General features: G+C 43.3%; 2 protein-coding genes across 6 annotated transcripts in view; one reads left to right on the top strand and one right to left on the bottom strand.

Annotated features, from left to right (window-relative positions):
• RTN4IP1 (reticulon 4 interacting protein 1) overlaps positions 1 to 9,754 on the top strand; it is a 152,320-nt gene extending 142,566 nt beyond the window's left edge. For all 3 annotated transcript variants that reach the window (XM_058734855.1, XM_058734856.1, XM_058734854.1), the window contains exons 8-9: positions 1,190 to 1,282; positions 9,627 to 9,754. In XM_058734855.1, coding sequence (XP_058590838.1) covers positions 1,190 to 1,282; positions 9,627 to 9,734 — 201 coding nt within the window. In that variant the 3' untranslated portion in view covers positions 9,735 to 9,754. The remainder of the gene's footprint in view (positions 1 to 1,189; positions 1,283 to 9,626) is intronic.
• A 1,539-nt stretch (positions 9,755 to 11,293) lies between these two features.
• CRYBG1 (crystallin beta-gamma domain containing 1) overlaps positions 11,294 to 17,363 on the bottom strand; it is a 191,700-nt gene continuing 185,630 nt past the window's right edge. For all 3 annotated transcript variants that reach the window (XM_058734847.1, XM_058734848.1, XM_058734849.1), the window contains 3 exons: positions 17,128 to 17,286; positions 15,476 to 15,638; positions 11,294 to 13,092 (listed from right to left, as the gene is read on the bottom strand). In XM_058734847.1, the coding sequence (XP_058590830.1) occupies positions 13,004 to 13,092; positions 15,476 to 15,638; positions 17,128 to 17,286 (411 nt within the window). In that variant the 3' untranslated portion in view covers positions 11,294 to 13,003. The remainder of the gene's footprint in view (positions 13,093 to 15,475; positions 15,639 to 17,127; positions 17,287 to 17,363) is intronic.

The following is a 17,363-nucleotide window of genomic DNA, read 5'->3' as shown; positions in this document are numbered from 1 at the left end:
TTGTTATTGCCGCAATCTTTCCTCAATAAAGTTTGCTTTCAGCACTAGATAAGTATTTATTGAATAATAAATATAAATATTTATGCATATGATACCTTCTGCGTATCAGGCACTTTACATTCATTCTCATTTAATCCTTCCAACAACCATGTGAGCAAGGTATCGCCATTCTTTAGTCCAGGAAACTGGCTGACCTGTGTTTAGCTTGACCTAAATAACACAACTGTTAAGTGCCTGAGCTAAAGGAGCAGGGGAGTCCCATTGCACTTGACAATCTCATGCCATGGTAGTAGCTTCTGGCATGCTGAGGAAATGTGAGACAGAGGCCGTTGCGGGGAGGGAGATAGCATGGTGCTGGCTAATCCTGTAAGTACCTCTGGATGGCTCTCATCTAATGAAGTTGAATTGGGCAGGTCATTGAGGTATGTATCATAGAGAACCTCAGGTCACTTGTTATTTTGATAATGGCCTACCTTACCTTTGACATAAAGAATAACAATTAAAAGTGGGGGTTTGGCACTAAAGTGATCACAAACCCTCTGGGTAGAAGAATTTTCCTTATTTTTATCTGGGGATGTATTGTCCCATAATCGATTAGGTGGCTTGGGACTTGTTATAACTGTAGGGGGAGACCCAACCATGATGTATAATGAACTTTATGCTTTGTTTTGCCCTTAAAGCTGTCCTGTTCCTCTCAGAGCCAGAAAACTATCTGTGATTGGATTTCTTGTCTAAGATTATATTTTGGTGCCTTATTGCCCCTTAAGCATTCTTGAATTAGGTTTAAAAGCTCTTCTCTGTTGCCTCTGGGCTTTATTTAAACCCTAGTAAGGAAAGCGTAGAGGTCTTAGGCCCTAATTTCTCCTAAGGAAATTGAGTGTGTAAGATTATTTAGACTATCATTTTAAGGACAGCTTTCCTGTGCTTACTTGCTTGTCATTCACAATTTAGCAAAAAAGCCTATGTTCATGTGGATACAGTTTGTTCATTCATTAATTTATTAAACATTAATGGAGCATCCATTCTCCATCAGTCACTGTGCTGTGGTGTTGGGCACACAGCTCACTGATACAAAATGAATAGGAAATCAGTCTGTCTTAGTCATCCAGAAAATACTCTTCCCTAAATTTGCATTTAGTCAGATTGTATCCTTTCCTATATTTGACGTGTTTGCTTTTCTCCTTTTCAGCATTTTTGGCAAGGAGTCCATTATCGCTGGGCTTTTTTCATGGCCAGCGGTCTATATCTAGATGACATCGCAAAACTGGTGGATGAGGGAAAGGTACGTATTGCTAGAGCATCCTCTGGCATCTCCGTGACCTGCCCGCCAAGCCTGGTCACTGGGAATGCTCCAGGAGTAGGCATGGTCTGTGCACATTCTGCTTTTACGTGGCCACGTGTAAGTGCCATATTTTTGGTTCTGTCTCCATGGGAATTACAGATCTAGACTGCTACATTTAAAAAACAGCGACACAATCTGGTTCAGCCCCCTTAGTTTACAGGTGAAGAGGCAGCCCAGAGAGGATATGTGATTTTCTCAGAGACAGTTAGATGGTTAGGAGAGCTGGAATCTACAGCGAGGCTAATAGTATTTTGGTAATGGTCCTGAAAAGATGGCACCACACAGGTCATCTGTGCACACACTTGGGAGTTGACAGTAGCACTGCTCTGGAGCTTCTGTAGTCCAAGGGTGAGGCTGCTCTGGAGGTAAGCAGATTCCCAGATGAGCCAGGTGAACAAATACTGTGGAATCTCCACCCTAAGAGAACTGGACCAGAAGTCAGGTCCCAGGTCTCCTGTTCCCCAGCTAGTGTCACATGCTCAAAGGGCAAATAGCGGTATGTCTGAGGGTCAGTGGGCAGGACATCTGTGAGGACTGGTGGGGATTTTGGTGGGGACCACCGGTTGATGGTTCTGACTGCTTGCGTCTGTCCTGCATGAACTCTGGTGAAAGACTCCTGCTTCTAGTCAGATCATCCCTGTTTGGGTGTCCGAGGCCTTTTAGGACAGCTGTGGGTTCAAAGGTTCCTCATCTACCACTGTTTATTTTGAGTTTTCACATGATCTTAACAGCTCTGACATTCTCTCTCTGGAAGAATAACCTGGAAGGAAAATTCATATTCTGGTGCTGATGTTTATGATTTTATTGAGAGACTATATGAAATTATAGGGTAGAGACCTTTATATACCCTAGATGGTTGCGTGAGGTCATAGGTAAAATGATTTTCATTTTACAGATGAGAAAACTGGCTCAGAGAGATAAAGGCACATGTTTAAGTTTGCAGAAGTGGGACCAGAAGGCACACTTCCTGACTCCCAGTCCTGTGCTTTTCCTTCTCCGTCATTCAGCTGCATCCTTAGTGCTTGAGGCTGATCTGGGACCTTAGCTTAAGTTGTCTCGTTCTTGTAACTTTAAAATGGGCAGGGAAAAATGATGGAGCAGGACCAGCTTTACACTGTATGATCCATGCTGGGCCATTTGGAAAGAGACCCTCAAGATGGGCTTTCTTGTGCTGGTACCTGCACACCACTTTGATTTTGGAAAAGAATGATTTTAGGACCTACTGGTTGCTTTTTGTGCATTTAGTTTTTTTATTCTGTTATAGCCATGGAACTATATGATAGAAAATGCTCTGCTACTGTTTCCCAGATTCTGTGGTTTCAAGATTACTTGCCTTTTCTCGGACTTCTAAGTCTTTGTGTGTCCTGGGTGGATGGTCTCAGCCTTATGACTGTATGTAAGTGCCTCTTGGTAGGGTTCTTCCCATATCCCGCAAGGATGCTTATTGCTAGGAAGAAGGAAATGAACAGTCATTAAATAATGTGGCCCATAGTTTTACACAGTCTTTCATGTGATTGGAGCCCCATTATTAGAGGGGTCCCCGTCCTCCAAAAGTGTACTGTACAGTTGTGCTTGTCCCAGTATCTGCGCCAGGCTGTCCACGTGCTTACCATTGCTTTTTTGTATTCAAAATATTGTGGCTCCCCCTTTTTCTCTCTACCTGGAAATTACTATTTATGCAACAGAGAAGAGAGGTGATTTGTGTATATGTAACTATTCAATTTGGCAGATAACTGGTAGAATGGCTAAAAGAGGACAAGGTAGAAATAAAGATGCCCTTGATGTGTCCTCAAACGAGGGTGAGTGAGGAAATATTCTTTTGGCTTTTGATTCTTCTCTCTCCTGACCAGCGTTATTTGGGCTCAGGAGTCATTTCTGACAGTGAAGGACTCTGGGACTGTGGAAGTTGGTCTGTGACGTTGGGTGCCGTGACGGGGTCAGCTGTGTTCTTGTGCATCCTGCATCACTCTGGGTGTGAGAGGGTGCCTGTCCATGCCGGGAAATTGGAGCAGGTAACAGAGCACACCTACTTCTGTATTGTGTGGTTAGTGGAGAGTATTAAATTGAATGAGGACATTGAAGTTCTTCCAAGCTTTGGCTGAGCGTTTGGTGAATCTCATTGGCAGGTATCTGATAGAGGGACTGTAATTATTTTTTGACAGTGTGAAGCCATGAACCAAAAGAACCTGTCTCTTTAAAATACTTTTAAGTGTTTGAATACATAATACATTTACAAGGTTCAAAATCCGAAAGGTAGGAAAAGTTACTTCATGAAATCTTCCTTTGACTGCTTTTCCTCAGTCACTGAGATTGTCCTTGTCAGATACAGCCATTGTTACCAGTTTCTTGGGTATTCCAAAGATGTACCGTGTATCGACAGAGTGATAGAAAAGAATGATTTGTAATTACCACACTGAGCGTAACAGACTGCTACTGAAATTGTGCTTTATGCCTTACAGTTATTTTGCATATTTTTCCTAAATACAATAAACATTTCTTGTTTTATATTATCCAGCAAGCTTTTTTGGGTTAGCATGCTCAAAGATTAGAAGTAGGAAAACCTAGCACGTGTCTAGTTTATTGTCTTCACCCCACCCCCTCATCCTGCCACTGTGTCTCATTGAAGAGAGAGGCCCCAAGAGATTATGTGACATGTTCAAGGGCCCAAGTCTCTTGACCTCCAGGACCATTCCTTCAACCACCCTTTGCTGTCAGTAATAGTTAAAAATCAATCAATCAATTTCTCATATAGTCTTCGTTGTTTTCTGCTTGTTCAAATAGTCATCTAAACACTTAGATAGGTGGAGTTTGAATTGTATCAACAAAGTCTTTCTGTATTTTTCAGTGTCTTTCAGGCCAGCAAGGAGGTTTTAAGGCAGATTTTTTAGACTGTAGTCAGCTATTGATAAGAATGACTGTGCTTTCAGGAAATATATATATATGTATGTATGTATGTATTTGCTTGTGTATGCATTTATTCATTTCCTATTTGCTGCTGTAACAAATTGCTATAAATGTAGTGGCTTGAAACCACACGAACTTACTATCTTGTTGTTCTAGAGGCCAGAAGTCTAAAATGGGTCAGCAGGGCAGTGTTTCTTTTGGAGGCAGGCTGCAGGGGAGAATCTGTTCCCTTGCCTTCTTCAGCTTCTGGAGGCCACCTGTATTTCTTGGCTCAGTCTTGCATCACTTTGACTTCCACTTCCGTCATCCTGTCTCCCTCTGACTAACTGTCCTGCCTCCCTTTTCTAATGGCCCTTGTGATTACATTTGGCTCATCCAGATAATCCTGCCCATCTCAAGATCCTGAACTTAATCATGTCCTTGAAGCCCCTTTTGTCCTGTAAGTGATGATATTCACAGGTTTAGGGGCTTAGAATGTGGACATCTTTGGAAACCACTATTCTACCTACAGTGCATAAAGTATCTCAAAAGATATGAAAAAAACTTGAAATATTGGTTGCCTTGGAGGAGGAGAACTAGATGGCTGGGGCTGAAGTGTGGAAGGGAGATTTTTCTTTGTACCCTTTGATCTTTTTAACTATGTTTATTTGCACACATGTAGTTATTAAAGTTCTTTGATGTCATGTACTTAACATTCACAGATTTGTTTAAGATCCTAGGTGACCAGCCAAGCTTCTTGACTGAGCAGTGAAAGAGATATCTCAGTTTATTTCTTTATTTTAGTTAGCATTAGAATAGTTCCTATATAACTTATTAGAACTTAATTCAGAACATTTACTGAGGGCCCACTAGTTTCACCTAGTAGGGTATGGAAATATGTGTTGGCCATGTTGAGTTACCTTCTGAACAATGATGTCCACTGGAACTTTCTGCAGTAATTGAAATGTTCTCTGCCTGCACTGTCCAATATGGTAGCCAGTAGCCACATGTGGCAATTGAACACTTGAAATGTGGCTAATCCTTCTGAGGGACTGGATTTTTCATTTTATTTACCTTTGATTACTTTACATAGCCACATGCAGCTAGATGTTACCATGTTGGACGGTGCAGCTTTAGAGAAAAATGTAATAAGTTCTGAGGCAAGCAATTTCCCAGACCTTTCTTGAGATCTGTGGCCTTAGTTTAGCAAGGAATTACATTTTAAAACTTTAAGCTTCTTGTTTGCAACTGGATTTTTTTCCCTCCATGGAGAGGATGTCATGATTAGGTAGGGATGGAATCCCAAGGACCGCTAGGAGAGAGTTCTCTTGCTGGAAAGGACAGGTACCTCATGGATCCCATCACCCTGCTGTTATTGCAGTCTTTCTAATGCAGCTGATTGTTTCTGTGGAGAAACGTAGACCAAGTTTCTCCTCCTCTGGCTGGAAGGAGTGCCTTTTCCAGGGGGACCTAGGGACAAGTCCTGGATACTTTCCAACATGGGAGCATTCACTCCTTTGGAGTGCACCCTCCATTAACCCTCCCCCACCCCCTTCTTACCACCTTTCTTCCTGCTTTGAGTTTTCTGGGACCTGAAAGTTCCAGAAATAGCCAGTCCAAGCAAAGCCCACTTCTTCCTTTTGTCTTCTTCATGTCTCCTTAGTTCAAGTCCCCTTCTACCTGGGAATATGGAATTTATCTAGAGGTCGCAGGGGCATACCTGTCTAAGAGTAGTGCTGGAACTGTGGCCCTGCTGCCCCTGCCTCCGGTCCCTGGTGCCGCACAGGTGTGTGGACTTGGATTTAGGCCAGGAGCCCTTAGGTCTCCCTTGTGTCTGTCATCTGTTCGTCTCTCTTCACACACCTCGCCCTCTGAGATCTGCAGTTTCTGTGCCCAGTGGAGGCTGAGGTCGAGGGCTCAGGAAGAGGTGGCTGGACTGTGGCTCACGCCCCCCTCCCCAGACTGCACCCGTGCCATGCAGGATGCAGGACCCTCACTTTGGCTCCTGTGCTAAAAGCTCTGACCTGCATTAGCACTTAACCACTTGCACTCCGCTTTCCTAATCTATCCAACAGGCTCGCTCAGATATTTAGGTCCCTTTTAAGCTCTACCGTTGTGTATTTTAAGCTCTACTGTTGTGAAAATGGGGATTGAGGGGATACCTCTCTGCCTACTGTTCTGCCTGCAGAGATGGTGTCCTCCCTCCACCAGCTCTCCTGCAAAGGGTTTCTCTTTCCTCTTCCCCTCAAGGGGCGGAGAGTTTCTGCCTCGGAGACAAGGAGGCTTGCCCGGCAGCTGCAAGCAACAATATTCCGAGGCCACGCCAGGCAGTTGAGGTTCCCATCGTCCCTGTGTTCTCACAGAAGGGATGTCAGGCAGCAGGTGCCAAGTCCTGGGGTCTGGCTTTTACAGCCTTTGTGTAAGAAAGGTAAGGCACAACCAGGAGGGCCTGACTTTGGGTCCAAGACCGAATGAACGCTGCTGCCATGAGCGTCTCCCAGTCAGCTGCCAGCCCCGTGCATCTGTGTAGCGGGAAGTGTGGTGTGAACCCACCCGCTTTATAACAGGGCTCCCTGTGCCGGCTGGACTATAGCAGTGTCATCACATAAATGTCCCCACCTCACTGGGAGTAACCTTTCTTTCCCCTCTCTGGATTTTGACTCTGATCTCTTTGTCCGTAACAAACAAGCATTCTAGGTCTGATGTGAGGCTATATGTAGACACTGCTCCATTATCCAGTTAATCTCCATTTGCTGTCACCTATTCAGCCAACAGTGGCATCTGCCTGCCTGTTGATCGAAAGCCTTTTTTTTCATTGTCACTTACGGGAACAGCTGAATGACTCATTATGGCCCAGTCAGCCCTCTGGGGTTATTCGGCACAATAGGCCTGACCAGCCAGATTAAAGTGTGCGGTCACTGCAGGCCGGCTGTGTCATCAGTTCGGGGTCTGTGTCTCCGGTCAGAGTTCTAAAGTGAGCATAGCTAGCCGAGCCTGGGCAGTTCGCTCTAGAGTTGAGCAGGTGGCTTCACGGTTCTCCCTGACCGACTGTAACACCGTGGCTGTGTTGCGTTTGTTGCCCGTGTTCAAAGCTCAGTGAAAAGCTGATGTTATTGCCTCCTTTCTTTCCTTGGTTTACCCTCAGGAGCCTGTTTTGTCTAGCTGCTCTGGGTTAGTGCCTAACATTTAGAGGGTAGACACTTGGTCAATCTTTGTGTGATTCTGAATGAATGTGTCTGACACAAGTCAGGGACCCTAAGATTAACGCAAAAGGCTGCGGGGATTCCCACTCCAGTGGGCACTAAACTCACCTGGAAAGCTTACTGAAAGTGCATGGTCTCCACCCCACCCCACCCCCTAGAGATTCTGGCTTAGTTGTTCTAACTGGAGACCAAGGACTCTGAATTTTAAAGAATTTTTTTTAACATTTATTTATTTTTGAGAGAGAGAGAGACAGAATGTGAGAGGGGGAGGGCAGAGAGAGAGGGAGACACAAAATCAGGAGGAGGCTCCAGGCTCTGAGCTGTCAGCACAGAGCCGGGTGCGGGGCTGAACTCACAAACCGTGAGATCGTGACCTGAGCCGAAGTCAGATGCTCAACCCACTAAGCCATCCAGGTGCCCCAAGGACACTGCAGTTTAAGCCTGCATTCAGGTGGTTCCTTTTTAGGTAATTAGCACTCAAAAAACAATGTCCCAGGGGCTTTAAAGAGAGTGATAGGTTCAGGAAGTTTCACGTGCGATATGCAGGAAACAACTTCAGTGCCTTCCATTTTTATTTACCAGAGGAGGCAGATAGGTTTCATTTGGGGAGCCAGCTCATGTCTGTTCCTAGTGACTGTGGAGTTGAAAAAGATTCCGAGATCATGCTTAGCTTGCTGGGGAGGACTGTGGTTGTTAATCAGTAATGTCCCCAGGTGTGGATGGGAGTGTACATGTGTACACGTGAAGTTGGACAACTCATTTAACTCTAGGTCTTGATTTCCTCATCTGTGAATGGAAATAATACTACTACCTACCTCATAATGTGGCCTTAGGGATTAAATGGGGTAAAATCCATAGAGCGCTTAAAAGAGGACAATACATGCTGTTACTTCTGTCATGAGCTTATCGTGATTTGTGGGTACAAAAGAATTTTAAACTCTTTGGAGAAGGGAACTTCTGGAGCCCGAGATACTCTCCTGGTGACAGGGCTGTAAAGTTCACATGAGAGGAAACTACTTCAGATGCCTCTGAACCCCACGAGAACACATCTTTCTAGTAAAGTGTATGCACTGGCTTATGCCTTCTGACCCCTCCTCCCTGTCTATGGAGCTGTGGGAGGCAGTCCTCTGAAATACCCAGTGGACAATTATTGCTTTCTGCAGGAAGTTTGGAAAAGGAAGAGTTCGGTTGGATTTTTGCATCAGGAGAGAGGGTACTAAGTGGGACGTCCGTTCGGAAGGAGGTTGCTGGCAGTACTAACAATACAGTAAACAGAACCAGCAGCATTCCAGCACTTCTGAGCTGGCCGAGGTGGCTTTCCTGAACATTCTAACCAGCTGCTCTGCCATTTGGCAAACCCTCTCAGGACGGTTCCACCCCAGACAGTTCTCCTGAAACCCAAAGAACCCACGTAAGATTCTTGCTTCCCAGTTATCTTAGTGGTTTTCACCTAGGTGACATTTATTAAGCGCCTGTCCTGTGCTTTACATTGCACTGAGTGTGGGGGCTGGTGTGCAAAAGAGGTGGCCTGTGCCACAGGTACTGTAAGCTTGGGCTGATAGGCCAAACATTTAACACATTATAAAAAAGAATCTGCCCTTATTCTGTGCACTGCCTAAAAGGGGGCCACAGAGATACATACAGCAAAACCTTGGGATGCCCTGTTGGGTGTTTACCCTACCCAACAGAGTGGTTGAGACAAATACGCAGCTGTGACGGGCAGTCTGTGTGGAGGGCCATCCAAGTCCCATAGCAGTTCCGAGAGAATGTACTGCAAACTGGGGGGTCGGGAAGGGTAGTGTGAGACCTGGGCTGGGACGGTGGTAGAACTGACAGAGGGGCACAAATTCCCATTGTTCAGACGGTGATGAGTTGGCCATTTTGGTAAAGTGTGGAGTCTGTATGCGGGCCGAGGTTGGGATGGTGGTGGCCTTTGAATGCGTGGCTGGGAGCTGTGGAAGGGCTCTGCATAGGAGAGTGACGTGACCCAGCACAGCTACCTTCCAGGGACGCAGTGAGGCAGGAGAAGAGACAGGAGTGGGGCCGCTGTCGTGGCGTGGTGGTCAGCTCCTCATCTAGGTGCGAGATAGAACCGGGAGACTGGCCTCAAGGGACATGGTGAGGACACCGTTGACCCATCTGCCTTGAAAACCTACATCTTTCCTCCCCTCCAGTCAACTTCTTCTTGTGTCTTACAGATTCAGCCAGTTATTGAAAAAACCTTCCCTTTCTCTAAAGTTCCAGAAGCCTTCCTGAAGGTAGAAAGAGGACATGCGAGAGGAAAGACTGTAATTAATGTCATTTAAATAAACTCTCAGTTTGGTGATTGTTGGCTCTTATTCGGTGAGTGCCTCTCAGCCCCAAATTTCTAGTAGCCATCACTTTCCAGATTAGATGATGAGTTCCGTGATACAAGTTTAAAAATACAGACACCTATTTGCCAGTAATTTCTTGTTCTTTGAACTGAGCACAGAGAGTCATTTTCTAGCCATACCACCACCCTCTGCACGTCACCCTGCTCGACATCCGTGCATTCTTGTTTGCCAAGAGGTCCTCTGACCCAAGCACCAGGGACACACAAGTAAGGAAGACATTACACGAAAATATCCACACTTGGACTTGTCTATAAAGTCAGCGAAAATTGCATTGTTTTTTTCAAGCTGTTTTTCACACCAGATTTGCACATTGTTGTGGCATCTTCTGTTCTAGTAGCTCAAAGTCTTTTATTAATGTTTGTGAGATACTAAAACTTTTGGCATATGGGTGGAGGGCGGCATGAAGAACTTAAAGCTACTTCTTAAAAAAGTGCTCACTGGGGGCGCCTGGGTGGCGCAGTCGGTTAAGCGTCCGACTTCAGCCAGGTCACGATCTCGCGGTCCGTGAGTTCGAGCCCCGCGTCAGGCTCTGGGCTGATGGCTCGGAGCCTGGAGCCTGTTTCCGATTCTGTGTCTCCCTCTCTCTCTGACCCTCCCCCGTTCATGCTCTGTCTCTCTCTGTCCCAAAAAATAAATAAAAAAAAAACAAAACAAAACAAAAAAAAAAAACGTTGAAAAAAAAAAAAAAAAGTGCTCACTGATGAATCCAACTGGACAAGGCTTCCTTTGCTTTACTGTGGCCGTAACCACCCTCAAAGTTGTAAATCTCTTAGGGTCACATATAAAAATCTAGCTGATTTGGTTGTTTAGTCTCAAGGAAATGGAAGGTGATGGTAAAGTTTCTAACTTTTTAAAACCCTTACATTTAGCATGAGGGCTAGGCCTCTTTCACCAACTAAAACATGCTCCTCTGAGGACTTGTCCGTGGAAATTGCAACCCTTCTCCAGTTTCTCACCTTAAATGCCTGTACTTAGTTATCTCGCCAGTAAGCCCATTGCAGCTTTTGAATCTCTAGTCTGTGACCTTCATTCAAGGTAAGTGTTTATTTCCTGTGGCATTCCTCCTCGCTCCTGCACCTTAGATACTAAGCTTTTAGCTTTGGACATGGACTTGAGTAACCTGATACTCAGTCTGTGCCTATTACACACTCATTTGGTAACCCTGGATGAGGGCTTTTCTCTGGAATTGCTGGTCTCACCGGCACAAATACGTTTTAAGAGAAAGAAAGTGGTGTTCTCGTCAGTACCGGCCACTTCTGACTTCCGTGTGAACAGTCCCAGCACTTTTCTTGAGGGCGCCGGGGTCGTATAGTGAGGGGAGGGAAGGCCTCACTTACCCTCATGTCCTCTCTCTTCACCAAGGAGTCTGGAAAGAAACTTTTCCCCGCCGTTATTCCAGCACTGCCTCCTCCCCCGCAGTCATCTGTGTCTCATCTGCCCCGGTGAAGCGTTGGAAGGGCTACTGCAAGGACGCTCGCACATCTCTTCAATACAGTTAACCAGAAACCAGTTTATTCGAAATAAATTCAAAACAGGCTACTGCAACATGACCCCAGCACACTGTAGTGATCCGCACAGAGGCCTAAAATCGGAACTCCACATCATCTAAGAACAAGACCTGTTGGCAGCCGTTGGACACGTGCAGGTGTTCCTTTAAAACCCAATATAAGCTACTGACCACAACTGCCTATCCAAGCCTCCAGGGAGGAGCAATGGTTAGGAAGTGGAAACACTGGAACAGATAAAAAGGAAATGAGATTTGTTCTTCCTGTGACCAGAGCACCAGTATTATTAACAAGGATAATGAAATATGGACAAAAGGGGGAAGAGTCTATCCAAAGAATGTTTAGCAGTTTTGTTCAAACGAGAATACACTGTTTGAATTTATGGGTCCGTGTATTGTCAGCAGTTAAACTATTTCATTTTTCATTGAGATGCTGCATTTTAGGGTTTTCAGAGTTCTAAAATTTGACCAGCATTGCTTAAGGCCTCCTTTCGTTCGCGTTCTGGAGAGAATTGCTGGTCGTCATCTTGAACCTTCCACCTCTTTTTACCGCTACCAGAAGGCAGTGGCCGCACTCCATGCAGGCCTTGTGCCAATGCAGCGGGATAGGAAGGCAGGAAATTAGGCTAAAGACCTGAGTTTAGCGAAGGATTATATAACATTTACTTCAGAACTAATCGTAGAGGAGAGGAGAGGCTAGTAAATTAGGTCACGGTAACACTGTTCCGTAGCATCTGTAAGAAAAGCATTAAACACCACTTATTTGTGACATTCTAGGCCAGCCCACAAGTGGGTTAAAATAATCCAAATCCTGCTAATGTTAGCAGACCTGACAAGAAATCTTATAAATTTATTAACTTTTAGTACTAAGAAAATACTATTTTGTTTACTTAGTTCCTTAAAGTGTCATATAAGCCTTTCCCCACTTTGCTACAGAGCATAATTGATTACAGAAAACAGTAGGACCAAAATTATTGGCCTGATATTTCTTCTCAGATGCTAAAGTCTTCTGCCTTACAAACTTGAGCTTTTTTCATTCCCTTTACTTTTTTTGAATTTTTTTTTTTTGTTGTTTTGTTGTTTTGTTGTTTTTTTGGTTTTTTTTTGACAGCGTGTGAGCAGTGGAGTCTGGGAGACAAAGTATCAAAGTGGGCTCTGTCCTGACAGCAGCAATCCCGATGCGGGGTTCCAGCTCATGAACCGTGAGATCATGTCCTGAGCTGAGGTTGGATGCTCAACCAACAGAACCATCCAGGTGCCCCTTATCCTTCCCTTTGAAGTGTAAGAGATTTGTAGGCCCACAAAGTATATTCAAGTCTGTTCCTGTTCTCTCCTGTCACTATCTTTGGAAATAATTTAAAATGTACAGAGTCTTTGATATAACATTTTCTAAAAACACCCAAAAGCTGCTCTTGAGGCAACCTTTTTAAGCAGCTGCAGAAAGGAAATGAAAGAAGGACAAATTATTGGTTTAAAACTCATTATATAGTCTTTTGAAAAGATGAGACATAGTCCAGGTCATGGCAGTGTCATTCAAGCGTGGATTTAGAGTTACTGAAGAAGGAGCAAGTCCACTTTCCTCTTGGCTTGTCTGTTACCAGTCATTTATTTTTTTATTTTTTTATTTTTTTATTTTTTTTTTTACACGTAGCTGGAAGACCTCCAGAAATATTCCTCCTGCATTCTTTATTCAGGTTTATAGGACCATGGCTTCCCAGACTTGTGTTAACTTCTCTTTGCTGACAGTGTTGAGGATGATGTGATTTTGGTCATACTGTGTACCCCCTGAAAGAAAGAAAAGGCACATAATAAAACGAAATGGTGTCTCTAGGAAAAAAAGCAGGGAGGAAAGCCCTGGAACACATCCCTGGGCAAAGAGGGTGAATCTACTGTTGGGTGTGTTAAAATCCCATCATAGGAGCACCAACAGCTCCTTCTCCTACTTGAGTCTTAAAAGCTAGTCCACAGTTACTCTTTAGATGTCTGAAACGGGGGTGTATGTGTGGGCATGTGTGGAATGGAAGAATCTAGAGAAGGGAAAAGGAAGAAAGAGATTGTGAAATATATTCAATGGTGGAATCATGGGTTTGAGATACCAGTGAGGAAAAAAGGCAGGCTGGAAACTAGTGGAATTGTCAGATGGAACAGGTTTTACATGAACAATGAAAAATGGCTTCATGAGGGCAGAGGGGAAGTGGGACCAACAGCCAGATACAGGGACAGGGCAACACTCCTACCACTGGGAACTCACTTGGTGTATGAAGATTCATAGCACTTGAGATGCTGTGTTCAGTACTGTAAAATTTGCATGGTCTCCGTAAACTCCCTTTCACCGGAATGTAAGAATATTTTCCAAGGGTGCCTACTAGATATTTAGATACTTCCCCATTGAAAGAAGAGGCCATTTTTTAACATGAAAGTGTTGTCTGATTTTTTTTTTTTCCCCAGTGTGGAATAAATACCTTCAAATACCTTATCCCTTTTTAGCGTAAGTCTCTGCAGCAAGGTCCTATCACCATGGACTCCATCGAAATAAAAATCTGTTCATGTAGATGTGAGGTAGTATGACTGGTATTGAAATCTATTGCATCCTCAGGCCAAGAGGAATTAAATGTTCTTATTCTCTTTTAGGCATTTACAAAATATCAGTCTAAATTTTCAGACCTTCTGGATCTCTTGTAAGAGGAGTATATCATCGATATCCAGAGCCTCTGCACATCTAGGTGTTGCACAGAATACAAGAACAAGGTGCCTGGGGCCTTTATGTGTAAGTTTGTAGTGGGGAAAAAGAAGTTACCACCACCACCAAATCCCACTGTCTCCATTAAGACACACACATACTATATATTCCTTTGAGATTTGGGGATGTATGAAGATCACAGTGTTGTCTTGTTTCATTAAGATTATGGTATCTTAACATTCTTTTTGTGTACATTACCTAATTAGAATCAGTCCTTGAGAAAGGACATAGGAAGAACTGAGATCATACCAGACTTTGGATATTTTTAAAGCAAGGAGGAATCCTCTTCCAATAATAATACTTGCTGTCTACCAAACGACTCCCTCCCCAGATATCAGGAGATATAGGTTACAAGAAAGACGCTTGGTCTGATAAGTCTTAGGGCAATGTTAGCAGGTAACAAATGGCTCCACAGCTGTAGCTAATGAAAATCCTAGTCTATTCGTGTACCAGAGAGGTATTTGTATCTCCCTTGCACAGGACGTGGGCCGTGCGGTTCTACTTCTTCATGTCCACAAGATGGCACCACTCTCCCATATTCTGAGAGATTTAAATTTAGTTTAACGAGGCAAGTGACTACTGCATCTGGCTACCTTAAGTAGATATACTGAGAGTTCACAAACATACTCAAGAGACACTGGACTTATTTATACTGCATTTTAGGAAGGGACCTTGGAGCTTTAAAGCAAAGACCTATGGAGGAAGCTCCTAGAGTCCCACATTTCTTGTCAAGACTAGAAGCCAGGCATCCTTATTCCTTGTTGACTGCCACTGTAGCAAGTGGGAAAACAAATCCTATGGAGCTTCTAGAATGTACGCTCTCTGAAGCCAAGCATTTTTCTCCCCTACTTTGGTACCCATATCTAGCAAAGAGTCTGCCACATACTGGGTACCCAATAAAAATACACGTTAAGGGAATAAAAAATGCTCGATGAGACTAACTCATAAAGATTATAAAACTGATCACATTCATAACAAACATGATTCTATATTTTTCAAAAAAATGTTTCCAATTTAGTCACAGTTCTTTGATTTTGAAACTATCTTGTAAAGTTGATACGTGCATGTGCATGAGAATCCTCCACTCTACTCGCGGAATCAGGGCTTTTTGTGATTTTTAATCTAACACTGTTACAAGAAAACAAAACAAAAAAAGACAAATAGTTTGAAGTCAGCCTAGGTCTGCATTCCACCAAAGCACTTCTGGGTATGAGATGATTAACCTCTCTGACCCTCACTTTTTGGACTGTAAAATGGGACAGGAGGGCATACCACGGGGCTCGCAGGGTTGCTCTAGAGATGCCCTGAGCTCAGGTAAGCACAGTGGCTGGTGCACAGTATGGGATCTCTCACTATGCTCATTTTCAAAAGTAAAAACTAGATCTTTAGTTGAGTACAGACACAACAGAGAAAATAAATGATTCTTACCTTTGACATCTAAAACTAAATTTGGTTTCAACTTGCTGTAGATTCTGCCATCCGACTTCATGCTCCAGAACTGACTGTCGACATTCTGGTCAAGGGCCAGGCCCAGTTTGGAGCCCGAGGTCACGAGGCTCCCCACGATTGTCAGGCAGCAGTCTTCTGCTATCTGCTTACAGACAGATAAGACTGCTTAGAGGTGAGACACATTCAAGGATCGTGATCAGTTCTTGGCTCAAAGTGATTTTTAAAGTTGTCTTAGTTGTAGTTTCATTTACCCCACACGAGACATTTTCGCCAGAGGAACTGGGATCAAACAACAAATACTTATACCCTCATTTCAGATGACACGAGTGCCGGAAAGTTCAAGATTTCTGCCCTTTGTAAGGGAAACCTTAGAACATTTTTCCCATTCAGAAATGACAATGATGTGAGGCTGCGTCTGTGGCTCTATCTCCCTTGGCCTAACCATCTCTGCTTAGCCTGACCCTTCTGGAATGTGACTGCATTTCTAATTTGAAAGGCTGCTATAACACTGAAGTGGCTAAAAAGGGCATTTTATCATTTTAAAACCTGAAATTCCAGTTATTCTCTTCTCTTTCCTTCATGAGAAATGTCCAATAAACATTTCTAAGAAGGCATGTTATCCAACTATAAAAAGAGAGAAAGAATAAAATACAAATACAGTGAAGTATGTTTTCACGCAAATATTTTAAGGGTCCTTTTCAAAAACAAATCTATCCTTTATATATAAACAGTGTGTGGCAATCATGTTCATCTGACATGAACACATACTGCTACAGAAAATGCTTATGAAAACTATATATTGAGATTAAAAGTGTAATCTAGGATACTTTATCTCAAATAACATCACTAAAATGTTTCTTAGAAATAACTGCTGAAAGGCAGTTTTCTTGAATTGTTTAAGATAATTCAAAAGCAGAAGTTGGCATTTTAAAAATGCCTTCTAAATTCCAGCTACTTCTGTTTCTCAGGCTATTTCTTCTATGCCTGTCTAAATATGACTTCCGCTTGCTGAAAGGATGATTCTCCCTCAAGCACAACAGACTCAATTAACAAGTGGTCCTTCTGCTGACTCATGGGGCACTGAGTTAAAAAAAAAAATTGGGAGCAAACAGTCAAGCCCATAAAATCAAGGAGTTAGAGTATCTACAACAGAAGCATAAGCTTCTCTAATAAAGTCTTACTACATTCAACTTTTTAACATCTAGTATGGCAGGAGTGATGCAAGAGGGAGATGGGCCATTATCTACTTCATAAGGTGTGATAATTAGGAAATGGACTGTCTTGTACACAGGGCATTATCTCTTCACCCTAGTCTGCGGGGTCCTCCAAAATCAACCAATCAAGAATGATTTGCCATAGTGCTAGGGCTTATTGAAAAAAAACTATAAAAGATCAAGGAAATAGGGGAGAATAACCCAGACACTTCCTTTTATTACTATATAAAAATCAAGTATAAATACAAATACTCCATCTAGGATAAGTGCTAGATTTACCTCCCATTTTAAGTTCCTTGATTGGTTCTATCAGCTAAAAAATACTTTCATGAAAACCGTTCTAATTTATTTACGAAAGTGCTCCAGGAAGCATCTACTTGAAGAAAGATGCTATTACAAACACTTGTCTAAGCTCACCCTGCATTTGATGCATCCTTCTTGGTAAATCCAAATCTGATCATCAGCACCAACATCTTCCATGACCTGTATTCTGAGAAGCTTCAGATCCTCTAAGTTTCCATTGGTGGACATGAATAACCCTGTTGCTTTGTTTCGAAGTCTGAAATAAATTCGTTTCTGGAAGACAGAGACCCCAGCAATAGTCATCTATAAGTTGTACTGTTAGAAGCACAGAATAAGCATTAATAGAGGCA

The sequence above is a fragment of the Neofelis nebulosa genome, chromosome 6 (assembly GCF_028018385.1).
Source record: "Neofelis nebulosa isolate mNeoNeb1 chromosome 6, mNeoNeb1.pri, whole genome shotgun sequence".
Lineage (NCBI taxonomy): Eukaryota > Metazoa > Chordata > Mammalia > Carnivora > Felidae > Neofelis > Neofelis nebulosa.
Note: the sequence above shows the minus strand (reverse complement) of the source record. Positions and strands in the feature narration are given on the sequence as shown.